Here is a 13,570-nt window from a genome sequence, read left to right as displayed (position 1 = left end):
CTGACTTCATTAAAAATATTTATCAACATCAGTTGCTGTAACTTCATGTAATGTTTACTGGAACTAAAACTGAGGAAGTCGGAGGCAGGAAACATTTCAATGACATTTTCAAGATGCAGTCAATGGATTGTTTTTTTTTGTACCTCATGAATAATTTAACATAAATGTGATTTCCTTCCCCCTATTGGCTACTATTTTGCAGCGAAATGTGAACAACTCCAGCTTTCAAAATAAGAATTTGAGAAATTAAACTGGAAAAAACGGCGTAAAGCTGTATAATCCGTCTATCATTTGTTCTTTCCATTTTGACAAATATAAATAAAAAATTAAGCGATTTGTTCATGAATTGTATGCACAAAGTAATTCAGTTGGCATTTAAATGAAGTCAATATATTTAACAAATTTTTTCTTCCAAATTTTAGACAATTTTATTGAATTTGATTTTGAAGTGTTTGATAAATGCAAAAGCTTACTGTGAAACATTTGAAAATAATTATAAAATTGAGAAAAAAAATGTCAAATCAATTGAGGAATCAAAAACTTTGACAGAAAACCAAATCAATATTTCAAAAAGTTGATTCTATAAGAAATTTGTCAACATTCAGGTGAGGAAGAAAAAATAGCTTACCTAAACATTGTTTAATGCTATGAACTTAGTATGCATTATTTTCTAAATCAGTCAAAAGCACACAAATCTTGAGACAAGCATGTTATACAATAGTTGCAGGTATATTAAAAAAATCCAAGAGTAACATCATAAATGTTTAAGTTAATTGCTTTTGCTTCTGTAAGATTTAATTTTGGTCTATGAAATGATCTGAAAAGTGCAAACTACAAACAGCTTTTTGCCCAAATCTGATCCTCAAACTACAGACTGACCTTTTTGATGCTGTTGCTGCGCTCTTCCTCTTTTCCAGAGCTGATGACGTTGCTCTGGGAAACACTGTTCGTCTCTTTCTCACTGGTGACTTCTGACAGAATGCTGGGAGCCTCTGAATTCAAGTCTTTATCTTCAGCTTCTTTTTCCCCTAAACCAAGACACATAGTATGAAAAGAAACTTAGTTACTCAAATGTATGTCAGTCCCTTTTCTTTTAATAAACAAATTAACTATATGGAGTTTTTCTTTTACACAGAATCAGACATTTTTCTTGAAGAACAGTGCTGGTCAGAAGGGAACATATAATTAACATGGCTATAAATGTATTAATTCAATTTCAGTACAGCTTGTTGTATAACTCCAAAAAATGAAAATTTAAAAAAGCTAAACTGATATAAATACATTCTGGAGAAGCATTTTATACTCCGACAAGACAAATATTTTTTAAGAGCAATGTGAGGCTATAAGCCTTAGAATACTGTAACAAGCATGGAAGGGGAAGCATGATGCTGTGGGGCAGACTTGCTACATGTGGTATTGGTATATTGCACAAAGAATTATTGCATTTGTATCATTATGCGACTGAAACAACTACTCAACTACATAATTAGAAGCTGAATATAACATTTATAACCAAGATAATCACAGTTGTATCCAACATATTGATATGCCTGTCCAATTGGTCAGTTTACACAAAAACAGTTAAAGTTGTATTCAGCTGACCGTTCTCTGCGTCGTCCTCATTCTCCTCTCCCATAATGATAGCAGGAGTGTTGGTCTCGCCGGCCTCCATGTGCTTCTTTAAAGCTTCAAGTTGCCCTGTGTCACACATTCACAATGTTTGTAGTTTCCAAACTTAACGTCACATGATGATGAAGTTAAGCGTCTGCACTTTATACGTACTCTGCTCCACTTCAGGTTTTAATCGCTTATTCTTTATTAGGATTTTTCTCTTCAGGTCGTTTGGTGAAGGTAAAGGATGCCCAGGATCCATCTGAAGACAGGCAGAGAAAGACATGACACAATCCCAATTCCGTGACTGCTTGTTTTATATAGTGGGAAGAAATTTCAGTGAGAGAAAGAGGAAAACTTTACTGGGTAGTTCTCCAGAGGCTGTCTGAGAAGGAGGTCGCCAAAGAGCTCCTCACAATACTTGGCCATCTTATACTGCTGTAGTTTACTGGAAATAAACAAAAATAAAATACAGTGAACAAAATGACATGTTATTACAGTAGATATGTTAAAAACATTAATGGAAAATGTACCTGCAATGATTTTCAAATGATAAAATAACAGGATAATCAGATGTGACAAACGCCGTCTCCTTGATTGCTTGGATCACATCCTGTGGGGATGAAAACAGACATAAAGGAGTTAGGATATGCAGTTTCAAAGTATGAGCACCAGGTGGCAGAAGGCTATAATAATAATAAAAAAAAAAACAGCACTCATTTCTGTCGTCTCCACTGTGTGCACATCATTTGAAAGTCTTTTTGAGCTTGGCGGGCTTGATACGTTCTTTTATGATGGTTAAACCCAGATATTTGTAAAGACTTTTTTATTTATCAAACAGAATATGTTTGGTAATCCTAACTTAAAGCAAGAAAAGTTTAATCTGATATGATGTCAATGAGTAAAAAGGTTGTTCATAGTTTTACATAAGTAGAAGTAGTTATCTGGTTATGCATGTGACAAAAGTGGATCCCTATGTTTGGTCCCTAAACCATCTGGAGGATACAGTAAACAAACTTTCTGAAGAAATTTAAACGGGGTCTGCCAAAGTGTGCCCGTTGGTTAGAACCCAGCCTACTGATGCTAATAATTAGCATCAATGCTAAAGTAAGCTACAATGTACTCAATAGCATGTGGAGAGTCACAAGCATGTTGAAAAAAATATGGACTTAGTCCATTCAGTATGTTAAAATTAGTGTAGAAGCTAAAATTAGCCAAAATGTTAATGTTAGCCTAAATGCTGCCAGTGACATGTGGGTTATAACTAGCATGTTGTCTCCATTCGGTGTAATAAACATGGCAAATAATAGCTAAAAAGCTTATTTTAGGGAAAAGGATACTGCTAATGTGGGCAGTAGCTACTGCTAATGTTTGTGCTGATGTTAAAGCACTGCCTTCGGATTTTTACTTTTGCAAAAGTAAAAATCAGATGTTTACTTCGTGGCACTTGGTTACTAGAAAACATGCTAATCTCTTAGCAACAGATTAACAACAAATACTGTTATTGTAAAACAACAACATAGGATTTCTTCTGCTCTTTTGAAATACTACTTATTATATACTACTTATCAGTAATTGTGCAGTTGGTGAATTTTTCAGAAAAGTGAAAGTCCTTTTTTTTTTTTTTGTCATTGGTGGTAAACATATTATAAACACAAAAGTACAATTCGGATTTATAATTCGTGGCAGTTCGTTACCAGAAAAAAAAAAAAAAACGCTCATCTCTCAAAACTAAATTATCGTTTATAAAACATAAGCTATTTTGAAATACTGATTATCTGCTTAGACACAAGAAATTTACAATCTGTTGGATAAAGAAAGCAGAACCCATCTATGAACAGAACTGACTATTGGATATATTAGCAGGTTCTCCACTGCTGTGGTGATTTACCTTGAACAGGATGTCTGTGCACATGGCCTTGCCATGAGTAATGATGGGTTCCTGGTCCTCCCCTTTGCCATCCCAGCAGTCCAGCTCCACACATCTGATAAATAAGCAAGTGGAAATCTTCCTGAAGTACTCAAATTGCACAATGGGTCCATTACAAATTATAAACAGGACATTATGTACATGCATAACCACATTTTAGCTTATTTTACATCAATGCAGTTTATGAAGAACAATAACTTTTTCTGCAAGTTGTGTTTATGAATGACTGACTGGAGCTTTATAAAATATGGCACATTAGTCTAGCATTTCAGCAAACTGTTGTCCATATTTAGTGTGTATCTTGCACTGCTTTAAAGTTCAGCTTTGGAAAAAATTAAGAGGCCACTTAACATGATCAGTTTCTCTGAATTTATTTTTATTCCATGAATTACTGAAGTATCTGTGAAATTCCAAGCCAAAATTTAGTATTTATTTGCAGAAAATGAGAAATGACCAAAATAACAAAAAAGATGCAGTGTTTTCAGACCTCAAAGAAAACAAGTTCATATTAATTTAGAAATGATTTTAATGTTTTAACTTGGGAATAGCTCAGAAATCAATATTTGGTGGAATAACCATGGGGATTTTAATGGGGTTCAGTGCAGTGGACTCTTAATTTTTCAAAGCTAATGTAAAATCAATACATGGCATTGATTTTTTCATGCGTCAGATTGAGACTCTGAATCAGAAAATGTTTATTCTTAAATTTTATAGGCAGAGAAAGATGTCTATTCATTATGCTTAGACTGTGTCACTGTGTAATACCTGCATCCGGACAGCAGGACCTGGCGGTACATCTCCACTGACGACTTCCCTCCAAACTGTCTCCCTGTCAGGTATGTATTGTGGGAGGAGCTGATAAAGTAATGAGCCAAAGGCTGATCCATGTCTTGGTACAGCTCTAGTCTGTCCAGGAACACCGGAGCATTTTCGTCTGACATTAGGTACCGACAGAACCCGTCACTCGACATGCAGCCTAAGAGGAGGAAGACGAGATGAAGATGGCTTTGTGATTATAATAAATTAGCCAGGTTTAAATTAAATAAATACCCGTTTCTGTAGCTTCCAGACTACACAGGCAGATGGCAGCAGAGGCAAAGAAAAGCCTGTCACCAGATTTCATTCATACATTGCTTTTACCTTTTTTCTTCAGCTCTTCGTCCCTTTCATATTTCTCGATGATTTGCATGGCTCTTTTGGGGTCGTAAAATGGAAACAGAATCTCATTTAACCTCGGGTCACGTTGGTTCTGCAGAGCAAGACACGAGCACAGGTGTACATCACATGTACGTTACGTCCAGGTCCTCCCAACATAAACGCTTCTTAAAAAAACCATGCATGTCAACACTTTCAGTAGAATTTAAAACTCAATTCATATCAAGGATTAATTTTGTGCAAATGCTTGGAGAACTTGTGACTTTAATTTCAGATATTTCTAACACTAGCATGTCTTCAACAGGATGGCATTTAGATCGTAGGGCAAAACCAATCACTACAAAAATAAGTGCAGAGTTAAAAATGATTCATAACAAGGCAGTCATATGTGCTGGAAGGGTTGAAAGCAGCTCTAACAAGACGTTACAGTGACGGAGCACATTCTTGTAGGCAAAGAAGGAATGAATCCAGCTGAGTCCAGAGCATGGAGCAGCACAGACATGACTGGACAGCAGATGCAACAAGCAGGTATTCAGCCACACACAGGAGGACGGCCGCAAAACACAGACACACAGCAGGAAGCAAGATGAACCAAGCCAGACGCAACAGGATGGAAACCTCTCCTCCTGTTGTCATGACAACACCAATCAGACAATGGGAGGCAAACCTCGCTAAGGGAGAGCGGGAGGAACGGGACGAGAGGGGGCATGCAGAGTTTGGTAGCTGGTGGAAGTTGCCGCTCCAGGCAAGCTGAATGTTTAATTGGGTTTCAATGATGGCTGTCGTGTCGGAGGGCAACTTCTATCCACAGCAGGAAGGGAAGAGGAGGCAGGGTAGGGGGGGCAGCAGAGAGGGGCTGGCTGAAGCCAAATACACAAAGAAGTTAATGAATGATAAAGAGCTTACTTCATTCAGAAAGCTGACTAACTGGTCTACAGTTAAATAATCTGTTTTGTTCCCATTGCTGCAAAGGAATTATTGGAAAAGAAAAAAAATATTGTTATAACTCTTAAAACGGACATCCACACACTCATCCACACAGTCAGTTAAAGTGAGAAAGTGTTTTGTGTTACACTTTTTAGTCCAAATTTGTTAAACATATCTCTTTATGTTCGAATGTTGCCAGTAGGTTGATCCTAATTCAGTGCTGAACTGAAAGCAGGTTAGGCTGTCCAGGCGTAGTTAGTGCAGCAGGAGCAGAAACATTTATCCAAATCAAACCCAATGTCACCCAACAGTTCTCACTTTTATTTCAGAGTAGATTATTGAAACAACAAAGTGTTATTTTTTATTTTTTTGTTGATCCATTCTATTCCTGGTTATGCTCAAAGCCGGTGAACTTATCAGCTACACAAACAAGCATGCAGGAGAGTTTAAAGCAGGACAGCTTACATTTTCTTGAAGAGCTCCTCTATATCTGTGCGAGGGCAAATCTTCTGTGTCAGCGCGTAGAAAATGTCAAAGGTGAAGTCTGAGGGTTCAATCTCGTCATTCTGCAGCCATGTACAGAAACACCACAGACTTTAAGATTCATTGCATAAGAAGTGATCAAATGGAAGTACCTGGCTCTCGCTTTTACCTTTCCACTGGGAAGACCTAGATCCTTCAGAGCCTGAAAGATCCCTTTCTCTGTCTTCCCTGATGCAAAGGTTCTTGTGATACTAAAAAGGAGATGAGAAAGTTAAAAGTAGCAAATCAAAGAACCAGTTCTCAGACACAAGCGGTGTAAAACTGTGGCAGAGATTTGTTGGCAAAGTTCAAACCCTCCAAAAGATCTTAAGGAACAAATGCTCTATAACATAAACGATGTTTAGATTAAGCTATTCTACAAATAATTGGCAATCATCTACTTTTTTTTTATAAAACAGTTTGAAATACAAAAACAACTTTCCTTCACCTTTACAATTTTGCACTATTATATTAGTCTATCACATGAATTCCCAATAAAATAATCATTAGGGCTGCAGTGATACAAAAGGTAAAAATAGCTAAAAGTTTAATAAAAATACTTAAGCAAGTGTTGAGATTAGTAAATTAGTTAAATCATTATGACTACTATTAGGTGTTGAGATGCTTTACCAAGGCCGAGAAAGAGTCACACGCTGTTAGACAAAGGGCCCATAGTAAAGAGTTACATTTTTGATTCTGTTAGACACCAAGGTCCATTTCTCACGAGAAACAGAAACTTATCAGGCCACAGAGACATGGTGTGATTTCAGGGAGCGTCTTCAGTCCATATAATCAGCTGCCCTCCTCTTTCTCCTCAGACGCTGCACAGACTTGTGTAGAAGCTCTTCTCGGATGTAATGGTAAAGCGTCTCCTTTCAGCGCTGAAAGTTAATAAAATAAGTAAAGTCTGAATGATTTTCTTGGCTGATTTTATGCTCCGAGTGTCAATACAAATTATGATTCATCGATTGAGATTCTAAATCTCAACACAAGGCATTGGAAACATGTTGAGAAATGCATAAAAATTATTCTTACCCTCTAACAGGGATCTTCCCGTTGACATTGGTCAGGAAACACATCCTCATCCAACTAAATAAGTAAATTTAAAAGCACACAAAAACAAAACCAATCAAAGAAAAGTTCAAAAAGAAGTCATGGGTTAATCCCATAGACTTTGCAGGCAGATCAATTTCTCTATAAACACTCCAGTGTAAAGGGTTTACAGTGTTTCCCAGTATTTGGAGCAGCATAAATACACTCACTGTTTCTTGAGGCATGTCATTGGACACACGTTGTTGGCCTTAAAGTTGTGGATCACCGACCTCAAACCCTCAATCCATTTCTGAAAACAGCCAAGCATAAGTATTAAAAATTACACATGAGCACACTGCTGCCCCCTACAGACAGCGACCCACAAATAGAAGACACTAAAGGTCCTAATTGAATTGTGTTGAGAAAAACTGTCAATAAAAAAACCTCAATTTACACAACAAGGCAAAACATCCTAGAAATGTACTAAATAGTTGAAATTAAATCAGACAATTTTCTCATTATTAGCTACTTTTCACAGGTTGAATACTGAAAAATAACAGCATGTAACGTCACACACTTATCCTGAGTTGAGTAAAAATCAGATTAATGTTTAGGATTTATACTTTGATGTTTCATGATTCTCTGGTGGATTCCAAAATCACTTTCTCTGTTAAGGAACCCACATTGCTCTTTTCTGTGCTACAGTCCAGAGAACAAAAAATGAGAACCAGTCCAACTGGATTTAGCATGCCAGACTTTTAAAAAAAGATTATATAGTGGTACCTCTTCTTCATGTACAATAATTTCCAAATCACAAAATACTTAGGCGACAGTTGGCGCTCATCTAAAATCTAAAACATGGCAATAACAAAAAGTGAAAACTATCAGCAGATAGTCTGGTGGAAGTTGCTCCTCCAGGCTCTTCTGTATCTCGTCTCAACAAGATACAGAAGAGAAGCGACAGAGAAAACGATTCATTCAAATGCGTCTCTTTATCACAATGACTCAAGGCCGTGTGTAGGAGGGGGAATATACATCACCCTGCATTCCCTTTCCTTTCATTCTTAATGAAATAGTTACTCTGTGTGGGTGCTGCTTTGGCCTTTATGTACAGTAGATTATTGAATTAATTTTGGCTACACTCCAACTGCTGAAAAGCCTTTAGGTTGTTTTCTTTTTTTTTCCTTTTTGCAACATGCTTTGTGACCCTTAGATATTTCTGGCTTTGTGCATTATTAACCAAAGTGCCATGCAAAACAGATCAGGTGGGATCCCAAATATATTTTCTAATTGACTGAGACAGGATTATATTGTTTCCTGTTCACTCCTGTATCGGCACCATTTGTGTAATACGAAGGTTTTGAAAACAACTGCGTGCATTTACCCTGGCTGTGTCGGGGCTCTCTGCCACCATGAACATGAAGCTCAGGTTGACCAGGTCAGTGCCGCTGCAGATGCAGATGATGCATCCCTCCAGGTCGGCCTCAGTCTTTCCTATGGCCTCGAATGAGGACAGGATCTTTGGGTCCTGGGAAAATAAGGAAAGATCAACAAACTGAATACTGAACACGTCATCGAAGGTAAGCAATTTTGCTTACCTTCGATGACGTGTTCAGTGTTCAGTTAGGAATGTGACAAAGAGGGGCATAGAAATATCCTTAAAAAGTAATTTAATGTGCTTATTTACACATTCTAAATAATAATAAATTACGAAATGCTAAACAAAATGCATACAGGCAGTCTATCTCATTTTTACGTCATTATTGTGATGATTTTCTTAAGTTTCTTTTAACTGCCTCCTAATTTTATGACAAGGTTGCAATGTAGCTCATAAGTTTACATGTACTTATGGGAATGAATGTCACTAATTGTGGGCCTTTAATGATGACTCTGAACAGTCATTTTATTGGGTTGTTGATAACATCACATTTCAACACATTAAAAGTTGCTACACCAGGTTGAATTTTATGTATATTTTCCTCTATAACAAAAGTTATGCACACAACCTCAAGTATATACATGCACCCCCACTAATGTCTACATAAATATTACATCTTGAAAGCTATACTTTTTGTAGCAAACATCAGGTTTCTGCCATAATTCTGGCTGGACATCCAATCCTGACTTTTAGCAGAATTGGTAGAGCTAATATAAACTGGTTATGAACTCAATACAATATTGAAGTTCAGACCAATTTAGAATCTTAATGTTGGTCTGAATTACGCATTCCACTAGCCAGTTTCGATGCGTTTCAGTCATTGTCCTGTTGGAAACACTCAGCTACATCCAAGTTTCCACAATCTGATTTCCACCAGTTCCTGGAAAGTACAATCTCCAGCCAGAATTATAAGAGGCAGCATGTGGTTTCTCTGCACCCAGCAAAGAGACATTTATCCAAATTGTGCAGGGGTATGCCTATATTTCTATCCATAATTTTCAACCTGAGTGGATTAGACAAAAAACTGGATTAAATTCAAACATTGGCAACCAATTTTACCTCACTGTTTACAACAACTCCAAAATTAAATAGCTAAAATATATAATTATACTGCCAAATGATGAGTGTAAATACACCGACAGGCTGGGAATGACTATTCTTCCAGTGGAGAGTAAAATCCATCCACAAAAAAAGAGAGAAGAAAATCACAGCGTCAGTTGTCCTCCTCTCATGGTTGTAATCAGACATCAGCTTTGTCACCACAGGAGAAACTAATGTGTATTTGTTGTATGATCGAATTAACAGCAACAGGCGTTGCAGCTTTAAAATCCCAGCCGGCTATCTCATCCATCTCCTCTTCCTCATTGGATTATTTGGAACAGCTGTGCCGTCCTTTGTGGAGAAGCCCTGCTATCGCCTTCCTGCCACTTATGAAACACCGTGCAGCGTTTGAACAAACACAAGGCGCTGCTATCGAACTGCAGCATCTGCATACGTGTCCACACATACGCACGGTGACCGTGGACCAAACAAACAGGTTAACATCAAAACATCTGCACCCGATCGGTAACGTTTGCAGCACTTCTCTACGCAGTCTTTTGCAGACTTTCAGCTGCTTGATGAGTTTGTATACAGATATTGATATAAAGCAGGAGCCCTACCCCTAAGTTTAGAAGCATCTAATAACAGCGTCCATAATTCATACAGTTGGAATCGAGTCAATATTACATTTGATAGTGCAGCGAATGAATCAATATTTAATATACAGAGAGACCCTAAAGGTTTATATTTGTGTGTGTCTGGCTTGCTGATTGGTTGCCAGATGCAGTGAAGAAGCCGACTCCTGGTCAGAATGTCTCTTCAGAATCACCTCCTGGACGAGGACGAGGATGTTTTTTCTTTTTTTTGTTCTGACAGAGACAGAACGTCTTATACCTGTGAGCTGTTGGCAGCGTATTATTACAGAGGCATCATTATCTATTTTTCCTCTGAGGGTCAAACAAACACAATAAAACATGATTCAAATACAGCCAGTGGCTGAACTCGTCCAGGGTTGTGTCAATATTGAGGTGTTAAATATTTAATGTTATGTATAAGTCATCAGTGAGAAGTCAGTCAGGATTATTAGGCAACGCTGAAATGCGCCACTGAAGCATTGGCTAATTTTAGACATGAATTATGACGCTTAAAAAACGGCCTCCCCAGATTTGTTGTTTTAAACAGGAGAGTCGCAGTGAGAAAACAAGCCTGTGTTGTGGGATGAGAGTGCAAGTTTCAGTGAAAGCAGAAGTGAGAAGCTTGTCTTTCCAAAAAGTCTCACCTTAGGGACGGCACCAACACGGATACTGTTGATAAGAGAACACTCGAGAACCTGGCCCTCCTGCGGGACACAAACATCGTAGGAGGGTTAAGAAAAAAACAAAATAACTCCATTCCGATATTTTAGCTTCAAATGTAAGGTAACAAAAAGTTACTGCCTAAAATTTAAATTAAAACTGTCAGAGGAAATGAGACCTACAAAAGTATTTAGCTAAGCTTAGCATCATCTTGCTGTGCCAATGGCAATGTTAGTGACGCCTAGATTTCACAGGTATTACAATATTTTTGACAGGAATCCAACTGGCAATTTAAATTGATTTTTTTCTAAACTCGAAGAAAAAACTTTTAAAATTAGAATTAGACAAATTTGGATTATTTTTTTAAACAATACCCAGAGTAGTGTAGAGTCATAGAACAAGAAAATTGTTTATTTATAAGTGATCATATAGGACTGTGTAACATTAAGAAATAAATTGTAGTAAAAGTAAGGATTTACTGTGGATTTTGTTTATTTCTGTAAAATATAAGTCATACCTTTATCGTATTAGTAAAGGCTGTAACTTTCTGCACTTTGCCAGCTTTTCTATGCTTTTGACTTATTTTTTTCAGGAACCGAAGTGCGGTCTGCTTCAGGAGGCTAGACCATTTCTTGAAACATAATATAAGAAGCTTTATGACTGAGGACAGAGTCTGGAGTGTCTCCTGACAAAAAATGATAGTTGAAAGACAGATAAGAGGAAAATTGTACCTTTCCCTCACTCTTCCATGTGATAAAGAAGCCATATTCATCCACCTTCATCTGACAGTTGGGCTCAAAGAGGTATGGGTCCTGAGAAGGAGAATTGCATTTTCATATTAGAGGCTTCATTGATCAAAGAGTTTCATTTGATGTAGCCTCACATTACACAACCTGCAAGGATTATACAATCAGACAAGAGGATGAAGCCCTAATATATTCTATAAGGCAAAAACCTTACACACACACACAGCCACCCACACACACACACAGACACACACACACGCACGCACGCACATGTTTGCGTGGCTATCTTTTTGGGGACTTTCTACAGCCTAAACCTTACCCTTATCCTAACTATTACATACCTAACCCTAACCAAAACTCAACTTAGTCTTAAATCTAACCCCTGACCCAAAAACAGTAGCCTGGTCCCCACAAAAAAGCAGTGGGTCCCCATAACGCAGTGTTAGAAAAATGATCCCCACAAGGTGGTATAAACAAACGCAGGCGCACGCACACACACACACAAGTAGAAACTTTTCCTTCTAAAATAATGCACAAAAATCATTCAATTTGTATGAATAGATAGTTTAATCTAGATAAAAATGATCAGTACAGTAAGTGAGATGTACAAATGTAAACATTTGGTATATAGGATTAGTGCTCCACTTCACATAAAGGAAATATAAATAGGAGTATACCTGTATATGAATAATTTCAATACTGAATATCAAAGGCAGAGCATATTATGAAAATTTTTATTCCCTTCCCCTCTGATCTGAGATGGCCAAACAGATTAAAAGGGAAAAAAAAACAGAAGGGGGTTGATGCTGAGAGGTCACTCTTTCTCTAATATTAGCAATGGGGAACAATGCCACACACAAGCGTACACGCACATCTACATGTAATGCATTATTTTAGGATGCCTGCTGCAGCCATTAGATACATGGCCACAAATGGGGCGACGCTGGCCTGTTTAGCTGACGTGTGTCATCTGAAACCACAAGAAAATGAAGAAAACATTCAATCTTCCATCCAGGAAGCAGCGAGGCCTCTGAGAGCTCGGCTAAAAGCTTTCAATTCACTTTCATCTGAATTAAGGCTGACAGGGACTTAATTTTACAACCTAGCCAGTTCTTTGAGGGAGATGGCAAAAGGGTGCGCTACTGCAGTAAGACTGGAAAACTAAATCTTATAATGACAAAGGAATCAAATATTCAAGGGAGAGACTTTCATCTCTAAATGGATGGATTCTGTCTTTCCCATCCAAGATGCCACATCAATGTGTGTGTGTGTGTGTGTGTACACACAAAACTACATTTAAAATGGAAAGCACAAATCTAGAAAGTGTGGCATGCACTTGTATCCAGTCCCTATCCTTTCTTCTGTTTCTTGGTCTCCATGATGCCGTTTGTTCACTAATGTTCTCCAGCAAACCTCTGAGGCCATGATAGGACCAAGCATTCGCCAGAAACCCATGCTTATGAGTGTTCAGCGTCTTGCAGTTCTGGCCCGTCACTCTCTGGGACGGGCCAGGGGAGGGATCCTCCTCCCCAGCTGTCAATATGAGGCTGCCTGGTCCCATAGAAACCAAACACCAGCCGCATCTTCAGCGATTGATTTCCTATCAGTGAGATAATGAAAGAAATATGCAGAGGAAGAAGCGCTTTGGCTCTTAGCATGATGAATTGCACTCCATCTCTTTAACCTTTCACTTCCATGGCTGCGGACTGTCAGAGAGGGGAAAATACATTTGAAATATCTCTAATAGACAAACACATTGTAATTACTACAGATCTATAACCCATTTAAAACCTTTCCATTGTACTTCAGAACACTTAAATGTTGTCGAAACAGGGAGGCAGAACCTCTATTAAAGTGGTGGAACTGCATTCTA

At 37.9% G+C, this 13,570-nt stretch overlaps 1 protein-coding gene across 3 annotated transcripts in view; it reads right to left on the bottom strand.

Annotated features, from left to right (window-relative positions):
* Positions 1 to 13,570, bottom strand: part of plcb4b (phospholipase C, beta 4b) — a 65,056-nt gene that overhangs the window by 12,893 nt on the left and 38,593 nt on the right. For all 3 annotated transcript variants that reach the window (XM_015044108.1, XM_015044110.1, XM_015044109.1), the window contains 16 exons: positions 11,683 to 11,763; positions 10,936 to 10,995; positions 8,562 to 8,705; positions 7,408 to 7,487; positions 7,181 to 7,234; positions 6,276 to 6,357; positions 6,089 to 6,189; positions 5,603 to 5,660; positions 4,682 to 4,790; positions 4,307 to 4,517; positions 3,503 to 3,596; positions 2,145 to 2,224; positions 1,975 to 2,059; positions 1,783 to 1,873; positions 1,603 to 1,698; positions 880 to 1,028 (listed from right to left, as the gene is read on the bottom strand). In XM_015044108.1, the coding sequence (XP_014899594.1) occupies positions 880 to 1,028; positions 1,603 to 1,698; positions 1,783 to 1,873; positions 1,975 to 2,059; positions 2,145 to 2,224; positions 3,503 to 3,596; positions 4,307 to 4,517; positions 4,682 to 4,790; positions 5,603 to 5,660; positions 6,089 to 6,189; positions 6,276 to 6,357; positions 7,181 to 7,234; positions 7,408 to 7,487; positions 8,562 to 8,705; positions 10,936 to 10,995; positions 11,683 to 11,763 (1,575 nt within the window). The remainder of the gene's footprint in view (positions 1 to 879; positions 1,029 to 1,602; positions 1,699 to 1,782; positions 1,874 to 1,974; positions 2,060 to 2,144; positions 2,225 to 3,502; positions 3,597 to 4,306; positions 4,518 to 4,681; positions 4,791 to 5,602; positions 5,661 to 6,088; positions 6,190 to 6,275; positions 6,358 to 7,180; positions 7,235 to 7,407; positions 7,488 to 8,561; positions 8,706 to 10,935; positions 10,996 to 11,682; positions 11,764 to 13,570) is intronic.

Source organism: Poecilia latipinna, unplaced genomic scaffold (assembly GCF_001443285.1).
Source record: "Poecilia latipinna isolate Pla-1442-1.1 unplaced genomic scaffold, P_latipinna-1.0 Scaffold663, whole genome shotgun sequence".
Taxonomy (NCBI): Eukaryota; Metazoa; Chordata; class Actinopteri; order Cyprinodontiformes; family Poeciliidae; genus Poecilia; species Poecilia latipinna.
Note: the sequence above shows the minus strand (reverse complement) of the source record. Positions and strands in the feature narration are given on the sequence as shown.